Source organism: Thamnophis elegans, chromosome 8 (assembly GCF_009769535.1).
Source record: "Thamnophis elegans isolate rThaEle1 chromosome 8, rThaEle1.pri, whole genome shotgun sequence".
Classification (NCBI taxonomy): Eukaryota; Metazoa; Chordata; class Lepidosauria; order Squamata; family Colubridae; genus Thamnophis; species Thamnophis elegans.
This window is the reverse complement of record NC_045548.1, coordinates 27,191,565-27,217,505: the sequence shown is the minus strand read 5'-3', so window position 1 is coordinate 27,217,505 and position 25,941 is coordinate 27,191,565. Positions and strand designations below refer to the sequence as shown.

The following is a 25,941-nucleotide window of genomic DNA, read 5'->3' as shown; positions in this document are numbered from 1 at the left end:
TTACAGTAGTGTTTATGAAATCCATACAGGGTTTGGCTGCGAGCACATAAATCTAAGTCAAATGAAGTGTTTAATATAATAAACATAGGCCTCCATTTTCTCTATCTCCCATCCAAAATAAAATTCTCTAATATAAATGTTTCTATCATGAATGTAATACTGAGCGATTTATTATATTCTTAGCAAGGAATTCACTATTTATTATTCATTGTGTTTTCTTAAATATACAATAGATAATTATATTTTAATACTGTTAACAAAAATGAATAACATGCATTGATACATGGAGTATAATATCTTTTTTTTCTATAATTCACTGAATTAAATTGATGAATAAAATAATGAACTGCATAGTACATCGTTCTAAGTAAACTGCAGGCTTTTTGTATTGCTTGAATATAAGTCCTAAATAAAACAAAATAACAATAAACCAACAATAAAAATAAAATAGCCATAGTAATTTGAGCAAGAACATTCCTTAAACATCTCTATCCCCAGCTGAAATATAAATACATGGCATCATACATTCTTCTAAAATAGATCCCTTTCCTCCCTGATTTTGTTTTTTTGGGGTTGGGGACTCTTATCTCTTATAATTTTTATGATCTTACCTCGTATGGTGAAAAAGCAAATAGACTTGTTTTGTAGCATAGCAAGTTCATTATTCATATCAGTTCTGCTATACTTTAGTGCAGCTGGGAACATTTAAGCTTCTTTTGGGCTTCGTGACTGCAAATCTGAGTTTGAAAATAAACAGGAGGTCTAGGAAGGAGGAGTGGTTGGCTATCACTCACCACAGGAGAGGAACTAGAACTTTCTATTAATATGCAAATATTTAAAGGAAGTGAAATTACACTACTGAAGAACAATGACTAATGATTGCTCAGTATAGATTTTCAAATCAATGCCTTTTAGGATTTTATATGTGCTATTCAATATTATTTAGTTGTTAACGTTGCTCTTATTGAAATCTATACATTTAGAGTCATTCTCCAAAATAAAATATAACATCTGTGCTTATTCCTAAAGATTGCATGTTAAAGCAAATGTTTAACTTATATTAACTATTAAACAGATGTTAATACATGAATGAATGTCCTCTCTAAAAGGATACTGTGGATAACATGTTGTTTGATCTAGTAATTCCTTCCCTTCCCTCAATCATGTTTTTTTTAGAAAGAAACCATACTTGTGTTAAACATATTTGTTTTTGTTTATTTTGTGGGGTTTTTTTTGAGGGAGAGGGGAGTGTAGTATAATGAGTGGCAGAACCTGTGGCCAGATTTAGAAGAGGAATCAGCTGAAAAAAACCCTACATAGTCACAAGCAAACTAAGTCCAACTTCATTAAATTTTGTTGACCCTTATCTAAGCCCAACTGTTAATTGAGTTGATTCTTGTGCATAGATATGATAGGGAGGTTACATACATGCATATTGTTATTTGATTTACATGAAGTTCTGGAATTAAAAAATGAGATGTAACAATAAAAAACTTATAATATCTGAATTTATGTTAATTATGTAATTTAAAAATACTTGCCGTGAAATCTCTTATGACAAACCTCATGTGGTCAACTAAAGCAAATAAGTTTTGAAAAGGAATTGGTTTTAAAAATGAATGATCGAACATTATAGTTAACACAAATCTTTCACTTCTTCAGAATCAATATTATATATGGGACTATAGGCAATAATTGCATTTATAAAATGCTCCTTTCAGATACAGCTTCTATATCTGCACCTAGAGTATACAGTGCTTTTATATTATGAAACCAAAAAGTGAAAACCAAGCTGAGTTGTGCAGATTGTTCTTAAATGTTACTTATAATTTGGAATTATGGAATCTTAGATTTTCACAATAATTTAAAAAGGGGGAGAAAGAGTAATTTACAAGACAATTCTGTCTGCTCATAACAACTTAGGGGACAGAATGAAGAAAGGTCAATAAATATCACTGCTTTCATCAAAGCCACCCTCATAAAATCTACAAGAGTGAAGTGCTATGGAACACCCACACCATATTTGCAGTTTGTTTTCAGTCATTCTATCAAAATAGAATATTTCTGGTCAGAAAAAAAATAAACAACTAAAATACAAAACTCCAGCTTTATTTGGATGACCTGTGAACTGGCATGAACCTTTTTGACAGGGATCCTGCATGCTGGTGGTATTGTATGTAACATCTTACATACAGTCTTGTTTATGTATTGCTATTGTTTTAATAGGTTTGCAAAATGTTTTAATTCCTGGTTTTATTATATGCAGCTCAGAGTCCCTTCAGGTGAGATGGGCAATTACATAAATTTGACCAGCAAATCAATCAATCAATAAAAATGTGTCTATTTTCCATTTTTGTATGTTCAAATTCAACTAAGGAGCTAAGGAGAAATTTCATAATGGTGGGAACAGTTACCCAGTGGAAAAAGTTTGGAGACTTTAAAGAAGAGACTGGACATCCCTTCGTCTGAAATGGTATGCTCAAACAGGAGGTTGGACTAGAAGACCTCCAAGGTCCCTTCCAACTCTGTAATTCTATGTTCTAATATTTATTTTTATTCTGAGCTTGAATTTTAAGTACCCCCAATATGCCTCATGTTTCACTTCTTGTGCCTTGGGTCTGAATAGGCCTTTTAGTATCCCCACTGGATCTGATTCCTCCTGGGCCTTAGGCCTGCTTCCGACTCCACTAGGCAAAACACCTCCCTTGCCACACCTTTTGAAGAGCTCCAAGGCCTTGCACCAGAGTGCTGGGATGACTTCTTTACAGACACATAGCACAGCTCCAAAAGTGGCTGCCATTTTGTCTTGCCCACAAAAGGGTAACCACATTTGAGTCGCTGCTGCATGAGCCAGGGACAAACTGCATCATTTTGTTGCCTTACCAAGGTTTGAACAGTGCTGTAGAAGTTTTCTACAGTGTCCAGAAGTGTTCTGTACTGAGAACAGTGGGAGGTGCGCAAGAACTGAGGCGAGACAGAGTGTAAAGGCTAAGGTTTATTCTAACAATGCTAACACACAAATGGCTCAGTGCCCAAAACCAGGCAGATCAAAATGATGGCCACATTTGGATAGGTGCCATATGGCCACGGGGACACATGGACTGGACTGCCTTCCTTCTAAAACACGAGGTCTGAAGAGCTTCAGATGATGACTATGGAGTGTGATAGGCATGTGGGGAGGAGGCCCAAGCGCTGCAGGGTCCTGATAGAGTGTTGAGATCCATTACCAGTTCTGTGTATAGGGCAGTTATGGCTGCCTGAAAACACAGGCCCAGAGATGGATGCTACCATGAGATGAACAAAACATTCTTATTAGCAATATGTAAGAGCTTTCCTATTAATTAGTGTGCTCCCTGTACCAGCCTATCTAGCAGTTAGCCAACTTCAAAGGGATGCAGGAATGTTAGCTGTTTACTTCTTCCTCCACTCCCCCTCCCTATTCCTTCACTTCCCTCCCCTCTCATCTATCTCTCCTCTCCTGCTCAGGGACGAAGCAGCCCCCCTTTTTCATCCATCCCTCCTCTTTTGCCCAGAGACAAAGCTTTTTGCCACGCTACAACGTTATTATTGGATTATTTAATCATGTGTCTTTTGATGTAATTTGTATACACCTTCTCTTTGTTTGGAACTAATAAAAGAAGCCCCCGGGCATCGCTCGGGGCCAAGCTTCATCCCAAGAAGGATTTGTCCGATGTCTTTCTTCTCATTCAGCTACAAACGTGAGTGGCCCATCAGAAGCGTGAAAAAGCCACAATAGAGTAGGATGGGATGGCAGGAGACAGGCAGGAGAGCGCTTCAGCAATCCTGTGGTGGGTTATAAAGGCAAAAGACTACAGACCTGCTTCAGCCATCGTAACTTTGAAGTAGGGTCATATGTATCAACTCTCAAAATGACTCTAGCTGAAGCCATATTTTTCTTGCTTCCTTTCTTAGTTGCTAAACTTATGGTGGGGAGGGGAAACTTATGGAGTGGAGAATGTTTTCTTCAATGTGCCAGACATAACAATGAAAGGCTCCTGAGGCTCCTTAACATGTAAGGCCAAATCAGCGTGTCCTAGCAATGGCAGAAGGGAGTGCTGAGAAGTTCATCACTTGCATGGTTGGCTAACGCGACCTGTGACACAAGGGGGGGGGGTGGACAGTATCTATTATTTAATTATATAAAAAATGTGGGAATTATTCAGTATTGGTTTCACCTCGACTGTGCCGATATGATGTACCCAATAAGCAGGATTTTTTTAAAAAAAAGTTTTTATTTCTAAACAAACATAGACAAACAAGACACATAACATAAAAACATCTTCCATCACATATAGTGTGTCGATTAGTTACAAGGGTTTTGTGCATCCTTTCCATAGTCATCCCTCAAACTCTATACTAAGTCACATATTGTCAATCAAATATATTTGTATACATTGTTATTATAGTACTTCATTTGTTTGACTATCACCATTATCTCTTCATTTCAAATGAGGTATTCTAAATATGGGTTCATTTATATTATAATAATTCATTACATCATCTTCAACATGCCCAATAATAAAGTTTTTTTATATCCTATTTTAAATCATTCTATTATTTGGTATTGGTAACATTCTCTAATAATTTTCAATTCCATGTTTTTTTATATATAGTAAATCCCATATCCTATAAAATTGTTTATCTTCTTGTTCTCTAATTTCATATGTCAACTTACTCATTTCAGCACATTCCATTGCTCATATCATCAATCTAATATACATGTATACAATTATTATGATTGTTAAACATTCAATGAGTATAGCTATTATTACATCCTTTTTATGTCAAGCATACTAAATTTAAAGTGAATTTATATTATAGCATTTCATTACATCATCCTGGACTCATCCAATGGTGTTACATCTTTCTATTCTATTCTATTCTATTCTATTCTATTCTATTCTATTCTATTCTATATAAATTGTTTATCTTTTATAAAAAGGCTTTTCCATATCATCTCCATAATCCTCACTTACAGCTTATATAAAATTCCATATTATCAATCTAGTATATATAAATGCATTATTAACATTGTTAATCATTTATTTGTCTATAACTATTATTATTTTGTCATACATAATACTCAAAGGTTAACTAAGTTTAACTTAGTTTAATATGACATTTCATGTCATCATCTTGTATCCTTCCTGTAATAACGCCGTCCAATATCTCTTGCCATTTGTAGAATCTGTGTTCTAAGTGTTTTCTTGATAAGTCTTATGTGGACCTTTTGGCAACGTTGTTCATTGCATATTTTGTAAAGACTCAAAACCCTCCATTCCTTCCATCAGCTTATCTTTGGTTATCAGTGGTGCTTCTGCCAAAGTTACTCTCATTGTTTCTGCCAAATTTTCTCCCCTTTCTTCATCTATGTTTTGAAACATGAGATAGAGTTCTAGTTCATCTACCTTTTCTTTCAGTATTCCACACGTATCATTTCCCTCCACTCTCAGTTTGCTATCTGTGTCAACAATTTTCTTATCACTTTGTTCATATTTTTCTGCAATTTTTGAACTCTATCTTCAAATTTCATCATTGTTTTGTCAATTTTCTCAATTATTCCTCCATTCTTACTGTTCTTTGTTCTATAAGCTCAAGACTCTTTTAAATTCTTTCTGTGCTTATTAGAATTTTTTGAATTTCTAGCATTATTCTTTGCAATGTAAATTCCTTTTCTTCTTCATGTTGCGCCATTTTTCCCAGTTGTAAACACTGCCACTGAGACATCCAAGACTTTTTGCTAGGTTTCAAATAAATTCAGTGTAATCTTTCAAGTCAGGGCTTTCTCTTTATTCCAGAAGAGCACCTGTATAAACAAGACATGTTTTCTCTCTGTCTCTTTCGGTAAACAAAGCCAATAGCCTTGAGATTTCAGATGTAACCAAGCCTCAAGCTTCTAGATGGCAGTGTTACTTCTTTTTCTTCTGCTTTTACCTCCCTCTCTAAGCTCTGAGCTAAAGAGGAAAAAAATGCTTAAAATGCTTAAAAGTTACGATCCAGCCAAACATTGAGAGGAAAAAGATTTTTAATCCACAAATACAGATAATGGGGGAAAATAGAAGAAGAAGGAAAAAAGAGACCAGTCCAATTTAAAAGTAAGAGGCATTTGTAAAAATTCCATCCATAAAAAGAAGCAAAATTAAAGAAAAAAAAGATAACACAATAGTTTTAATTCAGGTTAATTCGCAGCTTACTCTCTTCTGTCTACAATTTTAATTTTACTCAAAGTCTTTTTGGGTGTTCTCTTTTCTAATAGTAAAATTTATCTCACCAATTTCGACACACTCTCTCTCCTGCTTCCGTTGCAGGGGGCTGTCCCAACCTTCTGCAGCTTCATTAGCTGCTTCTCTTGTAGCCAGAAAAAAAGAGCTTCTCCTGGATCAATCAGGGACTTTGATCAGCAGGACATGCCCTTCTCTATCACCGTCTCTTCGGGATGGTTTAGGTCCAAAAAGGACCATCCAGCAACAGAGATATCGACAGCAATCCTGGAGCCCCAAGATTGCATGTCGTGTCATAGCGATGTCAGCCCCACCCTCCCAATAAGCAGGATTTTTGAGAAAGCCAAGGCCTCAGAGTCTTGAATTGGTTGGGGACATTATGTCAGCGTTCCGAGTAATGCCAAAGGCAGAACTCTGAGGCAAGTAGATTCCTCAAAGAACATAATTATTGGATACATCATATCAGCACAGCCAGTGAAGACCAATTCTAAAAGTTCCCATAGGTTTAGCCTAATTAAAAGAGCAAATGGTTTCCTCCCCAGATATCAAGGGCACATTGTCCAATGTAAGTAACTGGCAGGTTTCTTGGTCACTCCTCTCTTCTTTCAACTGCCACCTGTTAGGATGACCTTGGTTCCCACAAGAAAACATTTTTTTTCTACTTCCCCCTCCCTTTTCCCTTTCAGAGTTCGTGATAACTATGAGGCAGCAAAAGATGGCTTCAGCCAAGTTTGCTTCAGAGTTGACACATTACTTGGAATCATGACAACATGTAGCTTTTGGGCAGGTCTGTCGTAATTTTGAATGTTCATTAAATGGCCTGCTGTGCCTCGAGAATTATATATGTGTTGCCATTGAATAAGCTTTGTGGTAACTATGTAGTTTGCCATTATTAGGACACAAAACAACCTGATTCAACAAATTACTTACACTTAAGAACTTTAAAATAAGATTTCATCTATCTGACAGCATAGAAGAAAATTATGACAAACTGCAAGAGAGGTAAAACAACAGAAGCAGCTAAAATTTATCCACATCATTTAATAGATAGCTTAGTGGTTTAGAATGATTCATTATTCCACACTCAACTGCTACAGTTGCCCTCAGTGAGATTTAAAATACAACATGTACAAATGGTCCCAATAATTACAAGAAATAATGTCACATGTCATGAGTGGAAACAAGCTTTGTACTCAAGTCAGAGGGGAAGGAATCACGCTTTATTTATTTATTTATTTATTTATTTATTTATTTATTTATTTATATGAGACAACATCAATATTCAAGGCAAACCAGCCCCCACCCCCAAGAGCAAAATGTGAATTATGGATTTTCCCCTCCTCCAACTCTCAGAATAAATTCACCACTCACATGACCAAGAAGAAAGAAGAAGAGGATTTTGTATGGAGGAGACAGCAACGTAAAAGATGCCACCTAATTGCCATTCCCACAACAGGCTTCAGATAGATCCATTCAAAGCAATCTTTCTTTTTGCTAGTTTTCCCCCCCCACAAGGACACATTTGGGATGATTTTAATTTTCTACTGACAGACAGAAAGACATGTGGGCTTGAAAGAATAACAAGGTCAGGACAGGAAATATTATATTTTCCAATGGTATTTTTCCAAGCCTTTCACCAGTAGTGGCCATAAGGGGCTTCTGCATGTTCTTTTATGAAACAAGTTATTTTGTGTGTAAGAAAGAAAATGTCTACTGAGGCAGGTGGATGTGTTTTGCCTCTTAGGGTATGGGGGGTCTCTGTATGTAAGTGCGTGATAGAGCAAATTGAATCAGGGTGGACTCCTATGAGTTGTCTCTCTGCGGTGTTTCTGTTCTCCCTCTTGTTGTATATGTGAGATTATACCTGAATGATACAAATAATTTGATGGCACTGCAATGGACAGTTCAGAAGTTCCAGTGGAGAATTAATGCTTACATAAACAAGTATTGTATTTGTCCACATACACATACATTCTTTCTCTCTTTAAAATTGCAGTTTGTCCAGGTTCATTGCAGTTTGTCCAAGTTCATTGCACTTCTGTAAGATTTAAGAAGGTTAATGAGCATTTTCCTCCACGCAGGCCTATATAAATTGCCATGAAAGTCCATTCTATTCCCTGATAAGGTGGGCATTATTGCTTATGCACTGCAAGCTAAGTGATTGCCATATACTTAGTTAATTGCCTGCATATCTACTATTCATATGTGGTATGGGAAGCCTCCTCTCCTCGAAGAATGAAATATTTTGGGAAATATTAAAAAAGGCAGAATATATTTCCGTAAAGGAGAAATGGAGAAACATGCTCCTAAAGACAGAAAGCAGCCCCCAAGTCTTTCTTAATAACCCACAGCATAGCCAGCACTTAAGAGATAAAGAACTTATTGAAAGAGGAAACAAGTATCTGAATAGCTCTATTCATAAGCAAAGCAAATACTGCAGGCAGAAATCCATTCAGACAGGATATTTTGAAACTCCTTGGCAGAATGGTATGATTAGAAAGCAGCTCCTCACCCAAGATCCAACATAGGACAAAAGCCATTAGCTACAATACAAATTGCCAAACACCCTTTTAGAACACAAGCCCCTTCATTGCACCACCCCCAGAGCAGTCCGAACTTCAAAGTCACCGAAACCTGGGAGCTAAGATAAACAATAAGTCAGAGGTTTACCAAATTAGCTCAGACAAGCATCTAGGATTTGCATTTCCTCTTTTGCCTATAGAGATCTCTATGATTCCTACATAACCTCTACATGACTCCATAGGAATCTGACAACAGCCAATAGAATATTAAAGTATATGTTCTTGCACAGGAACAGGAAGCCCAAATACAAAGTCCAAATAAGTTATATAAAACCATCCACTCCCACCGTCATTTTGTCATCTGTCCAGAATCACATGTGATTGATGGCTCTGCTTCATCAATAAACCTCTCATTCCTATCAGCCTCCATGTTGTTTCCAGCATCTTTATCCCAGTTTGGAACTGAACCAGATGAATTTTCTTTCCAGCAGTAGTATTCCAAAATTTCTCATATTTTAACACTTTTAATATTCAAAACTTTAAGTCTCCATCCCTTCCCAGGAAGATAAAACTGTTTGCTAGGAATTAAAACAAAGATCATCTGGACATCCAGCGAGAATGAAACTAACATCATTTCCAATTGGGTCTGTCCTAAGGTGACCAGACGTCCCGCTTTCGGTGGGACAGTCCCTCTTTGAACAATTTGTCCCGCGTCCCGGGTTTTTTTTTTAAAGTCCTGATTTTGTTTAAGTTACGAAAAAACCTCCAGCCGCCTTGAGGCAACTGGGAGCGTATATTCTTCGAGCCTAGCGCATTGCCGCCCATGCATCCTTGGGAGCTGTTGCCAATGGCTGAGGGAGGAGAAGACTTTACTCCATATGGAGACCACGGGCTTAACCTCATGGATTTTTTCCTTCTTCTGTTGCTTTGAGCAGCCCCTCCCTCCCCCCTCTCTTTCTCTCTCTCTCGGAGCTGGCGGGCTGCCTCTGAGGCTGTCCAAGCTCAGCCCCTCCCCCTCCCCCCCGGACTGCTGCTTCGCCTCGGCTGCTTGGGGCTTCTAATTGGCATTGCGTGCTGTTTCGGGAGAGGATTACTGTGCCATAGAAACACAGCGTATGTCTCACGTGGCTGATAACCTGGTCTCTATACAGAAGAGGTAATTTTAAAAACGTCAGAGCAAATCCAGAAAGAGGGGAGAGAGAGGCTGAAGGAGTGTGTGCACCGGAGGGGAATTTTATAAAACTCCCAGTGAATCCAGAGGAGGAGAGAGAGAGAGAGAGGCTGAAGGAGTGTGTGCACAGGAGGGGGAATTCCATAAACCTTCCAGTGAATCCAGAGGAGGAGAGAGAGAGAGAGGGGAGAGAGAGAGGACAGAGAGAGGAGAGAGGAGAGAGAGAGAGAGAGAGGAGGAGAGAGAGGAGAGGGAGAGAGAAGTTGAACGAGCGTGTGCACAGGAGGGGAATTTTATAAACCTCACAGTGAATCCAGAGGAGGAGAGAGAGAGAGAGGGAGAGAGGGAGAGAGAGAGGGAGAGAGAGAGAGAGGAGGAGAGAGAGAGAGAGAGAGAGAGAGAGAGAGAGGCTGAAGGAGTGTGTGCACAGGAGGGGAATTTTATAAACGTCCCAGTGAATCCAGAGGGGAGAGAGAGGGAGAGAGAGAGAGAGAGAGTGAGAGAGAGAGAGAGCGCACAGGAGGGGAATTTTATAAATGTCCCAGTGAATCCAGAGGAGGAGTGTGTGTGTTTGTGTGTGTGTGTGTGTGTGTGTGAGAGAGAGAGAGAGAGAGAGAGAGAGACTATCACTAAGTGTTGTAGATTATGATTCTTGATGAATGTATTCTATTTTTTTTCTTTATGTACACTGAGAGCATATTCACCAAAGACAAATTCTTGTGTGTCCAATCACACTTGGCTAATAAGCTATTCTACTCTACTCTACTCTACTCTACTCTATCACTCTATCTATACTCTACTCTACTCTACTCTATTCATTCATTTCTATTTCAATTCTAATAAGGAGTTTAGCTTCTCTCTCTTGAAAATGTAAGCTAGCATAAGGCATTATAATGCAAGCTAGCTTTAGCTTTCAAACAGTTCATTTAGTGACCAAAGTTACAATGGCATTGAAAAAAGTGACTGATGACCATTTTTCACACTTAGCGACCATTTTTCACACTTAGCGATCATTGCAGCATCTTCATGGTTACGTGATCAAAATTTTGATGCTTGGCAACAGATTCGTATTTATGATGGTTTCAGTGTCCTGGGTCATGTAATCACCTTGTGTGACCTTTTGACAAAATAAAAATTTTTAATCAAGCCCTCCCCTCCCGCCCCAGTCAATGGTGTCCCTCTTTACCAATCTGAAAATCTGGTCACCCTTAGTCTGTCAAAACTTTACCATAGGAATAAAATTGATGTTTTCCCTTCTTTTCCCCCACTACTAACATAAGGGATTAAACGTCTCACAAGGAAGTGACCTGCTTTCCCTTCTTTCCACCACAGACAAAAAGCATGCATACACCACTCATTATTTAGCAACCTTAGTTCCCGACCATTCCCTAAATACAATGTTCATTTAAAAAAACCTCATTTTCTGATCAAAGTCCACATTTATGATCAAATTTTGTGCCCCTGACAACAATGCATAAGAGTAACAAAGGCACAACAATGGTGTAGATGTATGAGAGAACTTCATTTGAATGAGATAAAGAAACCAGTGGTCTTTGTGAAGTTTCTTTCCCTCCCTCCCTCCCTCCCTCCCCTCCCTCCCTCCCTCCCTCCCTCCCCCCTCTCTCTTTCACTTAGTGAACATTTTGCCTAATGATCTTTCATTGAAATGAAATTTGGTTGCTAATGAAGAGAATAGGCATACTTAAATCAATTTCAGACTCTTTCTGTGATATTTTTGGGAAGCTACATATTTAATTTCCATCTCTCTTATTTAAGTGTACATTAAATCCTTTCCCAAATCTGAATCTGAGTCTAATTCACATAATTTGACTCTGAGTCTAAGTCACTAAATTTCCCATTATATTTTAAATTAAAAGATGTGTAAATCAGAATTCACTTACTACAATTCATTGAGTGACCGTTCAAAGTTACAATGGCATTGAAAAAAGTGACATGATGTGTTTTTCACGCTTACAACCTTGCAGCATCACATGGTCACTTGATCAAAATTTGGATGCTTGGCAAATGATTCATATTTATGATAGTTGCCGTGCCCTGGATCATGTTACTCCCTTTTGCCACCATTTGACAAGCAAAGTCAGTGCGTACAGCCAGAGACACTTAAAATTGTGTTACTAACTTAACAACTGCAGTGATTCACTTAAAAGCTGTAGCAAGAAAGGTGATAAAATGGAAAATTGTGGTTGTAAGTCAAGAACTACCTGTATTCAGAAGAAACAATCAAATTGGAATATACTTACCCTAATCGGTGTGTATATGTGTGTGTGTGTGTGTGTGTGTGTGTGTGTGGTGTAGAGGAATAGAATAGAATAACAGAGTTGGAAGGGACTTTGGAGGTCTTCTAGTCCAACCCTCTGCTTAGGCAGGAAACCTACACCACTTCAGACAAATGGTTATTCAATATCTTCTTAAAAACTTCCAGTGTTGGAGCATTTACAACTTCTATAGGCAAGTTGTTCCACTGATTAATTGTTCTAATCGTCAGGAAATTTCTCCTTAGTTCTAAATTACTTCTCTCCTTGATTAGTTTCAACCATTGTTTCTTATCCTACCCTCAGGTGGTTTGGAGAATATATTGACTCCCTCTTCTTTGTGGCAACTCCTGAGATATTGGAACACTGCTATCATGTCTCCCCTAGTCCTTCTTTTCATTAAACTAGACATATCCAGTTCCTGCAACCATTCTTCATATATTTTAGCCTCCAGTCCCCTAATCATCTTTGTTGCTCTTCTCTGGACTCTTTCTAGAGTCTCAACATCTTTTTTACATCGTGGTGACCAAAACTGAATGCAGTATTCCAAGTGCGGCCTTACCAAGGCATTATAAAGTGGCATTAACACTTCATGTGATCTTGATTCTATCCCTCTCTTTATACAGCCTAGAACTGTGTTGGCCTTTTTGGTAGCTGCTGCACACTGCTGGCTCATATATAAATGGTTGTCCACTAGGACTGGAAGATTAACGTGACCAGATTTTAAAATTGGTTAAGCTGGACACCATTGATGCGGGGGGGGGGGTGTTCTTGATTTAAAATTTTGCTGCTGGTGCTGCGGCTGAGGTGAAGCTGCCAAAGCTCCCACTGGTGCCCCGCCCGTGGCAGCAGTGGTGCTGCCTCCGTCTCCGCTCGGAGCACCTGAGCTGGGCACCGCATTACCCCTGTCACCGCCTGCCTCCTCCTCTGCCGTGCTTTTGAGAAGCCATGGGGCCTTTTGTTTCCTGCTCCTGCCCCCTCCGCCGCCTTCCTACTGGCTCCCGCGACCTCATGGCTCCTCAAAAGTACAGCGGAGGAGCAGGGGGCAGGGGTAATGCGGTGCCCAGCTCAGGTGCTCCGAGTGGAGGGGGAAGCGCTGCTGCCATGGGTGGGGTGCCGGTGGAAGCTTGGCGGCTTCACTTCAGCCGCAGCACCGGGTGGCAAAAGTAATCAATAACACCCCCCCCCCATTCCATTCCCAGGCAGAAGAAAGAGACTCCGGGGAGGAGAGCTTGGCCAATCATCGGAAGGCATTTGAGAAGGAGAAAAGCAGGCAAGGAAACTTCTCAAGAAGTTCCAGAAGCAGCTGCTTTCCTCTGGGCTGGAGGGAGGGGAGGAGAAGGAAGGAAGGAAAATGGGAGGGAAGGAAAGAGGGGAGGAAGGTGAAAGGGAGGAAGAGGAAAGGGAGGAAGGGAAGAGAAGGTAGGGAGGGAGGAAGTACCTGGGTTTCCCGAGAACGGTCTGCTCTGGGCTGGGAGGGTGAACCAAGAAGTTTAGACGGGACTTCGCTGGCGGTTGCAAAGCAGCCTTCCCCGATTGCCTTCCCCCAACGCCCCCCAACCCTTTCAAAAGCCACCCCCATCGCCAGCCTCTCCCAACCGGATCCCTTCCTGCCTCCCCTCGGCTCACCCGAAGCAGGTTGCTAACGGCGGTTTGCACGGCATGGCTGCAGGGAAAGCGGCACCCAAGAGAAGCGGGCAACCCCCCCAACTTCCAACGGCTGAGCCGCTTGGCCCGGGACCAAGCACTGGAAAATCAGGACTTTTTGAACATGCCGCAGGATACGGGACAAATTTTAAAAAATCGGGACTGTCCCGCGAAAAGCGGGATGTCTGGTCATCTTATGGAAGATCCCTCTCACAGCTACTACTATTGAGCAAGGTACCATCTATACTGTACATGTGCATTTTGTTTTCTTGTCTACATGTAGAACCTTACTTTTTTCACCATTGAATTTAATTTTGTTAGATAGAGTCCAATGTTCAAGTCTGTCACGATCCTTCTATATCTTAAACATGGTTCCACCACAAAACCGCGTTCGACTAAACCGCGCTCGACGAAACCGCGTAGCTGACGTCATCAACAGGGCGACAACAGCGCGGAGACAGAAGCACGCTGTAAACGCTAAACCTAAAATTAACACCTAAACCTAACCCCCCTAAACCTAATCCTAAACCTAACCCTAAACCTAACCCTTAACCTAACCCTAAACCTAACCCTTAACCTAACCCTAACCCTAACCCTAACCCTTAACCTAACCCTAAACCTAACCCTAAACCTAACCCTTACCTTAAGTTGAATCGGCTTGCTTTCAAAGCGCTATTTAAAGCACCCTTCTTTCTCCATGCTGGCTGTTGTCGCCCTGTTGATGACATCAGCGACACGGTTTAATTGGGCGCGGCTTAGTTGAGCGCGGTTTTGATGGGTCACGCTTAAACATATCTTCTGGAGTGTTTATGTATGTATATATGTATTTATGTGTATAGTATGTATATAACTACATAAAATCTTATAGATACATAGCTATTACATAGGTTTTAAGAAGAGATAAAAATAACAAGAATTACAGATACAAGGCTATATTGAACACCAAAACATCTAAGGAACATACAGGTCGTCCTTGAGTTACGACCATGATTGAGCCCAAAATTTATGTTGCTAAGTAAAATATTTCTTTAGTTTAGAGACAATCTAGTTTAGGCCCACAGGCAAATAATACATAGAAAATAACAATTTAATCTTCAGATGACAAGAATACCACAGCTGCTGCTTCACACCATCCTGTTATATGAAGCTGCCTCTCAACCATCAATGCAGTCAAAACCACTCACTTTCTCCTAGCCCAGATCTCTTTCCAGGGTCGTTGTTGTGGGGCAAATAGGAAGAGGAAGAAGTATTAGATATAGTCACTGCCTTGAGTTATTTATAAAATCATACAGATAGTCCTCGAACTTACAGCAGTTCATTTAGTGACTGTTCAAAGTTACAACGGCATTGAAAAAAATGACATGACCATTTTTCACACTTACAACCTTTGCACCATCCCCATGACCATGTGATCAAAATTCAGATGCTTGGCAACTAATTCATATGTATGACTGTTGCTGTTCCCCAAGACCTTTTGCAACTTTTGACAAGCAAAATCAATGGGGAAGCCAGATTCACTTAACAGCCATATTACCAACTTAACAATAGCAGTGATTCACTTAAGAACTGTGGCAATAAAGGTCGTAAAATAGGACAAAACTCACTTAACAAATATCTTACTTAGCAACAGAAATGTTGGGCTCCATTGTGGTCATAAATCAAGAACTACCTGTACAGGTGGGATAAAAAAAATAAAATAAACTCTACCAGTATATAAACAATCTGATTTGATCTTCATTTCTTTACTGTTCTATCTCACTTGCATGGCTTTAAGTATTCTGTATGTGCAATGACTGCATACAGTAAATGAAACCTGTTACTCAAAGAATTTTAAACCAGAGTTGGTCTTTACAGTTGCCTTTTTAAGGGAAAGAATGTGAAATGGAAAGGGTCGAAGTCCAGTACCAACAGTATAGTGTCAACTAGAAAGGGAGGAATTGGGAAGTTGAAAGGAAGGTCATGTCAGAATTGAAATCTAATTCTTATCTAATATTTTGTTTTGATACTGTCTTTATTATTTTTATAAATACCTCAAGGTGGCGAACATATCCAACACACCTTCCTCTATTTTCCCAACAAAACCCTATGAGGTGGGTTGAGCTTAGAGTGAGTGACCCAACTGGCTTTTATGGCTAACATGGCACTAGAAATCACGATCTTCTACATTCTAGCCTGGTGCCTCAACCACTAGATCAAATGTATCTTCCCAAAGTGTGAAAGTTATATGGTTCATGGATAGTTATTAGAGGTTCCATGAATTTAAAAAAGAAAATATTTTCACATCTATTATTACACTAGCTGGATACCTATACTTCGCAACAAAACTATGTGATTGGGCTATGCAACAATCTGTTGGCTCAGTGGTGGTCGGTGATTGAAGCACATAAGGGAATATTGCTTCTGCCGCCTTGAGTCCAAAAGCAGTTCCATAGATGGAAGGCGTAGACATTTCATGAGGTACCAACATTTAGTACTGTAAGGAGCCCCAGACTGCTCCTGAATGAAGGAGTGGAACATCTACCAGTTTGAACTAAGATAATGGAATGTGAGGCAACTGGCAGTTGGAACTGAGTTCTTTTCAGGTGGGGATGGGGAGTAGAATGTCTAACTCCTTAGCATCAGAGTGTATTAATATATATTTCAAAAAATCTTTTCTTAGCAAGCACCTAGAAGCCAAGAGGAACATACGTGCCAAATTTCAAGTTTGTAGGCTTTACAGTTCTGGAGATTTCATGATAATATGTGAGTGGTATTTTGCTTTTATATAATAGATCACTTCTTTGTTATTTTTTAATATTTGATAACCGTATTTGATCATAATAGTTCTTTGTGATACAATTGACTTGTTTTGTTTTATTTTGTCTTATGTATTTACAGATTGTTCTGAAGGGGCCCTGGGGATTTAACTAGGTCCTCAAAGGGGTATATGGCACAAATAAATTAATTCTCATTATTTCATAAGGGGTATCCAAACACTTTATAGGCTACAATTACAAATTGTGTACTGTCTGTACATGATTTGTATAGACGCTTTGTCTTGCCTTGCTTCATTCAATCTGGTCACGCAGTTCCTATCTGGCCAGCAATTCTTGTGGTTTTTTATTGATTCTAACAAAATTCTTTCTCAGGTGGAGGTACTGAAAGAAAACTGAATCTATATTCTTATATCATATTCCCACATTTATAAGAAACACTTGTTTTCTCTAAAGCAGATTGAGCTGTAGATTTTTCTCTTATGTGTTACACTGAAATTGATATATTCTGTTGCAATGTTAACCTTTGGAACATACAAATTAATTCTTAAAACTGTTTTAATTGGTTTCCTATTTAGCAACTTCCAAAATTCCCTAGTGAGTTAAACTTCATACCTCTTATAGTTGTGAAAGTTGAGAAACACTGTTTCTCCAACTAATAGCTTGGGAACTCCAACCTTGGGAACCAAAAAAAAAAAAAAAAAAAAAAAAAAACCCTAGGAAAACTAACTCTTGTAAAATTTTCAACACAAGTTACAAATTCTTGAAAAAAGTTCCTTCCATGCTCTGGCTACAAAATCAATTCCATTGTTTATGGGTCACTCCCCCCCACCCCAATAAGGTTTTTCAAAATTCCTTAAGATTTAGCCAGATGAAAAATTATGTAGATTTTGAAAGCCTATCACTCTTTTTGTGATATTCAATTTTTTGAAACTGTTTAAATGTCTTCTTCATAATTTTGACATTTTATATCATGACCCGTCAAAACCGCGGTCCACAAAAGCGCGATCGACGAAAGCGCGCATTTGACGTCATCACAGCGCGACGAAAAAAATTAAAAATTGAAATAAAAATAAAATTAAAGCAAGCCGATTCACATAAAGGTAAAGGTTAGGGTTAGGGTTAGTTTAAGGGTTAGGGTTAGGTTTAGAGCGTTAGGGTTACGTTTAGCGTTAGGTTAAGGGTTAGCGTTACGTTAACGGTTAGGTTTAGGGTTACATTTAGGGTTAGGTTAAGGGTTAGGTTTAGGGTTAGGGTTAGGGTTAGGTTTGGGGGGGGTTAGGGTAAGGTTTTCGCTTTATTTTTACATTTTTCGATCACAGCGCGATGTTTTCGTCGCGCTGTGATGACGTCAAATGCACGCTTTCGTCGACCGCGATTTTGTCGTCCGCGGTTTTGTGGTGGAACCATTTTATATAGCTAGGAGAAACTTTCAGAGGGTTTTACTCTCACTTCCACTTCTTATTGTAACCCCTTTTTATAATCTAATATAACCCAACTATTAAGATTCTTTCTTGCCTGGATATAATGTTCATATATCATATCTATATCTATATCTATATCTATATCTATATCTATATCTATCTATATCTATATCTATATCTATATCTATATCTATATATATATATATATATATATATTTCATTTTACACAAACATTACAGAAAACACTACATATTTAATTCATCCTTTGTGTTAGTAATATGCACTGATTCATATTATCGCAGGAAAGAATTAATGCCTATTACACAAATATAAAGAAATCATGCTACATGTTAAGTTCCTGATTAAAAGTTATAAATATAATTAAATGAGAGCCTTTGACACATATATATTCTGTCAACTTCTGGGATGGTTTGGCATCTTTTGAATGTTAAGTTTCCTTCACTGCATACTTCTTTTTACCTTCTGCTTGTTTCTTCACCTCATATGGGGAGGTGGACATATTTGATTTACCAAATCTTCCCATTAGTACAAAACACAGCTGCTATTGTTACTAATTAGGGTGCCATTTGGGATCATTCTTGCCAAAATATGTACAGCTGCATTGGTCATTGACTACTAGGGCTATATAAAAACCTCCTCAGGCCAGGGATCAAAGTGCAGTGTTTTTCAAACTTGGCAACTTTAATATGTATGAACTTTAATTCCCAGAATTTCCACCTAGTGTGAAACACTGATTTAAAGGCTTGGTGTGGGTGCTTTGCAGGCCTCGGTGTGTTTCCTGAGCATTTATGTTTATGCATAATGCTTGACTTGCTGCTAGAATGAAGTCCATCTTGATTAAAAGCTACTTTCCAGCACTACCCTCTTCCAAATATGAAATTAAGCAGTGGGTGATCAGACCCAGGACTCTTTTTGTTGTGGCACCATGGAACTGGAAATTCCTCAGCAAAATAAAAATAAATTACTAGCATGAATTTTGATAAGTTTTCATTGTCAATTAAAGATATCCTTTCCTTCAACTTTGTTGAATTATAAAAGTTTTGCTATGAATTAGACTGTTTCCATTTTTACATTATTTGTTTTTAAACAGATAGTGTCTAAAAGCTAATTTCTGCTCAATTGATTAAATAAAAATAAAGTAAAATGACTGATAACCAATCCTTTACATGTACATGGAGATGCATGTATAAAATTATGATTGCAAGCTACCTATCAGGCTAAAAACAGCTAGAACTAACTATAGAGTATACCATATTTTGAAATAAAACCAAACAGCAGATAAAAAGAACAGAGCAATGATTCACTCCCCACAATCCCCCACCCAACTACAAAATATTTTATTGATCAAACCTCTTTTTATTGTCTCTTATTTAAAAACAACAAGTCATAAATACCGTATATACTCGAGTATAGGCCGACCCGAATATAAGCCGAGGCACCTAATTTTACCACAAAAAACTGGAAAAGTTATTGACTCGAGTATAAGCCTAGGGTGGGAAATGCAGCAGCTACCGGTAAATTTCAAAAAAAAAAATAGATACCAATAATGTTTTTGAATATTTATTTCAAAGAAAAACAGTAAACTAGCGGTGTATTCAATGAAATACTTCACTCACCTCATGATGATGATGTCCCGCTGTGATGATGATGTCCCGTGCAGCCGCGGGAGCGATGTCCCGCCTCCTATGACACACGGCACAGTGATTCCTATCATTGGATCACTGTACCAGAGGAGGTGGGACATCGCTATGTGGCTGCTTGCCATAACAAGGAGGAGGTGGGACATCGTTGCAGAGCGGCAGGAGGGGGAGGAAGGGGAATCGTAAGACAGCCCTGCATTACATTAGAACGTGAGGAGGGGGGATGGTGCGGTGCGCGCTGCGCGGCAAACTGACACAGAGGGAGGGGAAACTCACAGGGGCACTGGGCCATTCACGAGTGTCACCCAGCGGCATGGCCCCGCCCCTTTTTCTCCTCCATTTCGGGCAAATTTTTCACTGACTCGAGTATAAGCCGAGGCGGCTTTTTTCAGCCCAAAAAGTGGGCTGAAAAACTAGGCTTATACTCGAGTATATACAGTAAGATTTCAAAAGCCAAGGCAGTAATTTCAAACTATTATTGCTATAACTAGTACATTTTGTTGATAAAATGTCACCAGCCTCTGCTAATTTTAAGTTGGAGGTCAGTCATTTTGACTCTAGCTTTTGTTATCAAAAGAGATGGGGATCAGCTTTTCTCTATTCTACTCTACTTGTAATTCAGCTTAATGACTGCCCTGTTTAGCAATCATAGTTATAGTGGCACTAACTCGTTATTACAGTCTCTCTGCAGGTCCAAGATCAGGATTTGGGTAACCACAACTGGAGATGTTTATGACTATTGCAGAGTCATGCAGGCACATGATTATCCTTTGTGTGCTCCATAACTTCCAATAAGCAGAGTAAATGGGGACGGGGCAGAAAAAATTAATGTCACAGTCACATAATGTCTCATTTAACATCCTGTGACTGGCTTAATAATCTCAGCAGGAGTGAAGTTATATGTTTGTTTGTGGTCACATGAAGTTTTGCTTAATGATTGCATTGCTCAGTGACAGAGTTGCCAGTCCTAACTGTGGTTATTAAGCAAGGACTACCTCTATTCTGTTGAAGTATTGTTCTATTCTCTTCCAAATAGTTATTTAAGGTTTTGAATGATACAACTGAAGCAATTAGTAAAAAAAAAAAAAGATATGATTCATGTCATTAACAGCAATCTCACATTTTGTTTCCATTTCTCATGTGATCTACTCTGAACTTGGAAGTTAGTAGTACATTAGGTTAATATAATTAGATTATATTCTTGTTTCCCAAGTTTAATTAGATATGGATACTATTTAAAGATTTTCATATCTCAAAGATTTGGGGGGGCTAGAATGTTACATTTTGGTTTTAAAATAATATAATTCTCTATTTGCAGCATGTATCATTGTTGCCACTAGCACAGCTCAAACTAACCACTTTTGTTCAATGACAATGAATGAGGATGCTTTAGGAGAATCAAACTGCCATATTTACACAAAATAATAATAAAAATAATAAAAGAAAACTGCCATATTTACACAAAATAATAATAAAAATAATAAAAGAAAATACTCAGAATTTATGATAAGCAAGATAAGAATTTATGATAATAAAAACCCAGTGCAGTTCCCACTTCATCGCCTTCTCAACATTGAGCTGCCTAATTCAGCTGAAACCAAACACTGAAGTCCTCCATTCCATAAATGTGAATTTGGATTTTTTAAAACTAATTCTAGATGGAACATAGAAATTTAAATCATCCTAACCTAATTAAAGTACAGTAGGGATTTTCTTATGATCAAGACTACAAAAACTGTGAAAACTATCTGGCTTTATAAATACCATTCAAATCAAAACTGAATGTAAAATTATGTTAATCTGATCTAAAGTGAAATTATGATGACATTGAGAAACAAAAGATCACTTCTATAAAATAAAACATCTATTAATAGCATTTCCACTGTGGTTAGATGCAATCCCCCCTCTACTTCGTTACTCAAAAGTATTATTGCATTGTCCTGCCTGGATTATATGAAAATAGAGGTGAATGGACATCATCGATATAATATCATGTCAATTACCAATTTTCTCAGTAATTTCAACCAATTAAAATATATAGATGTAAACAGAATGAAAAACAAGATTGAATTATCAAGATTAATGTTAACTTTTAAAAAAATCTTCAAACACAACTTCTAGAATGTCTAGAAGTTATCTCCATCTGACACAGACAGATGACAATAATAGACATGCTAGTCAGTAACACTGCTGAGAGGCCTGATTGTCAGTTGGGATCTATATTTCATGCTTCCAGAGTCACAGTAGATTAATAAGGATGAAAAATTATCTAATGATCATAGTTAATTCTAATATTCACATTCACTGATTACAGCTAGATTGGTCTCCTATAAACTTGAGAAGCTTAAATAAAGCAGCAAATGCAGAAACTATAGAAACGCAGAAAAAACATGCTCCTTTTGTTTTGATATACTTTCTTCATTTTCTCTGAATATTTATTTGCTATTCCGATAACCGCAGTTATGGAAATGTATGTATTTCATTGTATAGAGCTTTCATATTCTAAACTGCAAAAATAATGTAAAGGAATTGGATGTACCCAAAATCATTATATTTATAATCAGAATAGGATGACAATCTTTGATCAGTGTCATTAGTAAACCTGAGAATTTCCCTTACTTGAAAATTACCTATTTGAAAGTTTTGCCCTTCAGGGAAATTAATTTTTAAAAAAACCCAACAGCTCTCTTTGCTTAACACATTTGTTTTGTTGTATATAAACATTAGTGAACATGGTTTCTTCGAGGGATAACAGACATGATTTTGCAAATATGTATGGTTTATAATTATAGAGTTGTTTGTTAAAGAACTTTCCAAAATCTTATGCTCCTATATTACTGTTTTAACTTTTAATTTTACTTCAATAATAGAGTTAAACAATATCTAAAGTACTCATCTTGGACCCTTGTATCTTCCTTGTATCCATTATATTTTATTAACCATCTCAAAATAATGAAATTTCTTACTTCTTTCCAAATAAATGTCAGCTAAAATCTTAGGTTGCATAGCAAAAAGTAAGAACAATTAAATACACATTCAGTATACATTTAGGATGAATTTTATATATTAAGTGAAGAAGAGTAGGAAATGCCCTCTAACAGTACAGGCATATACTGTACATAAGCCCTCAGATATGTTAAGCTCTATTAAATTAAGTGGAACTCATTCCTAAATATACAAACTTGCATATTAATTTTATTTCAGTGAGATACAATTCTATGATTTATATTATCCGCCCTTGCAAAAGAGCCTATGCAAAAAGAAAATATCTCTCTGTCTTGTCTGTCTATCTGTCTGAATCCATCTGTGCACAGTCACACAAACACACACACACACACACACACACACACACACACACACACTTATATACAGTCATACTTTAGGTCATGAGCTGTGTAACTGACAAGTCTCTGAAGGTAAAGCTATTTTTTTTCTGGCCTGACACACAACATAACAGTATCATTATTTTGATATGATCAACTGAATCCTCTTCATTCCTCACTTTATGATGCTAACAGTCCTCCAAGAACATAAGAATATGCAGAGATAAACATTCATGCAGGACATACATCAGGCTGTTTTATATTTTTGAATGCACCTTAAGGTACATACAAATATTTTTGTATTCAAAAATAATCCCTTAAAACCTGGTACTCTGGTTCATTTCTAGGTCATCTGAACTATAACACTATAAGTCAGCAGGACAATAGAACATGAAGATGCAAATGCAAAATTATGATTGCAAGCTGCCTAAGCAAGAACTAACTATGGAGCACACAACATTTTGAAATAAAACTAAACAGCAGATAAAAAAAACAGAGCAATGATTCACTCCCCACAATCCTACCCAACAACAACAAAATATTTATTGATCAAACCTCTTTTTTCCTCATAGTTCTCTCTTCTTTGTTTGACATTACTCCACTGTCCATGCACAGTTAAGTGTGCCATATCCATTTTAAAAGAAAATGCATAAAAAATAATCCACAGATCTTTTACAGCTGAAACTGTGTTAATTTTCTGATCCACGTTCTTGCTACAAAAATTAACCGGCAGTATGATAGCTCCAAGAGCAGACATCTGATTCTTGACATTTAAAGATACAATACTGGTGAAAAATAGTGACGCTTTATTAACTGCAAACAGCTTGTGCGGGAGTCACTGATGTACTCCCAAAGAGTATAATCAGAACATTCAATAATTTCAGTCTTTCAACTTTGCATTTTTTCCAGTGAGTGCTAGCTATTTATTTTAAAGGAATAACAGCCGGGAACACCAACCTGGTCACTTCATATAATTATTTCCTAAAGGCTGTTCAGATGTTTTGTATGTGACAAAAACTGACTGTAGGTTGGTTCATAGTATACAAAACGCTGTGGCATTACTAAGTGTTTAAAGGGTCTCATGTTTTCATCACCAAAATAACATGAAGGCAAATCTCGAGATTACAGAAACCAACAAATCTCTGTCCTGGGAATATCAGTCCATTGAGATTGTAATGCAAAATGAAAGCTTTACTACCTCTAGCTCCTGGTGACCCTGCTGTGCTGTTGTGTGTGCCTAGAGTGCCTTTTTAATCCCCCACAATTATTCAAGGAGCTCTTGTTCTTTTCACATATTAAGAAAGTGAACCAGTTCCTCACTGTAGGAATTCATTCGAAACACTCCTTCTTAGCAACCAAAATGCAGATTTATTCATAATTTGTGTTTAGATTAACTCCCACTTGCATCTTTTCATTTGCAATCTCATCTCGATGTGAAAAAATATACATAGAACCAAGAGCCGTACAAGCAATCAAATAAATGACATATACTATACCTGAAGATATTGGCAGGACCGTTCCTGTTGACAAGTCTCTGATTTCAGTACTGTCTGGTCCATGTTCATAGAGGCTTTTTGATAAACTTCACGAGCTCTGCTTACTGTCAGAGTAGAGGACCAAGAGCTTTTTTTCATTAATTGAGCATCCAAATTTACAGGCAGGTTTGCACAGGTAGAACATTTAACATCATTATTGCTTCTGGAAGGCTTTACTGCATGTTCATTTAGAGTATTGTAGGCTTCCATAAAGTACTGAGAAGTAGAACGATCAGGACATCTTCCCATGGTCATCATTCCAGTTGGTCCATGATAAATGCAAACATCATTATCTAGGTTGTCATCTGAGCTCCACCATCCAGATGCATTCGACCTGGATTTTCCGTCTGATCTTCTATCTTTACTTTTGCTACGTTTGCCATATCTTATACTATGCATGTCTTCTGGGCTTGCTTTGCCTCCATTGATGCTACCCTTTGATGGGCCTTCAAGAGAATGAGATTTTGTGAAAAGCTTTTGAACAGAATGCACCAAGTGGCGGATTCTTCCTGGACTATCACTACGATGTTCTACAGCAGTCCTTTTGTACTGTAAAGTATGATAGCCATCTCTATTAAGAGGAAGCTGCCTTTCAAACTGGTCCAAAAGATTGGCAGGGATGCGATTACCTTTACTTGTTGTTCCATGTGGCACCAAAGCACATTCATCCTTAAGTCCTTTGTGGGAATTATAACGTCTCCGAGGAAATGTGCTGCTAGCAATCTGATCACTGTATGGAGCCATGCATTCTCCTTGAAAAGAGTTTCTTTGAGTATAGTAAGTATGATCTGCAGAATGATGGTCCATAGGATTTAATAAATATGGCTTCCTATCTGAGTGATGTATCAGAGAGTCACATACAGGTTCACAGGAAACCCCATGATGGTGACTGCGGCTGCCAGATAATCCTTTCATCATTGATGCAAAAAATGTCCCAGAGTCATCTGAATATATGCATGTATTTTACTGATAGATCACCAAGAAATTCCTAGAAAAATAGAGAACAAAAATATGATGTAATAATATGCATATTTGATTTTTCCTAATTGTATTAAAACATTTGAGGCATTTTGAGTTAATTCCTAATGAAAATCAGTGTGATTAAATTTATCATAGCCAACTTTAATTATAATGGAAATTAAATGCAATTAATATTCTGAATCCAAATTAAAAAATATATGGATGCTGTGAAAATTCTTTAGTAAGTCATGCTACAATTGGATATGTTAAAAGATACATACCTCTCTCTGATATATATAGTATAGTGTAGTATAGTGTAGTATATTTGGAATTTGTAGCAGTATTCATTGAAGCACAGTGGTAGGTAGTACAAGTAGACCTTGACTTACAATCATTCATTTAATGATCATTCAAAGTTACAATGATAATT

The 25,941-nt window shown here is 37.8% G+C and overlaps 1 protein-coding gene across 2 annotated transcripts in view; it reads right to left on the bottom strand.

The window, feature by feature from the left end:
• The window catches only part of DLGAP1 (DLG associated protein 1), a 211,405-nt gene extending 185,936 nt beyond the window's left edge, over positions 1 to 25,469 (bottom strand). For both annotated transcript variants that reach the window (XM_032222208.1, XM_032222209.1), the window contains exon 1: positions 24,513 to 25,469. In XM_032222208.1, the coding sequence (XP_032078099.1) occupies positions 24,513 to 25,469 (957 nt within the window). The remainder of the gene's footprint in view (positions 1 to 24,512) is intronic.
• Between the last annotated feature and the right edge of the window lie 472 nt (positions 25,470 to 25,941).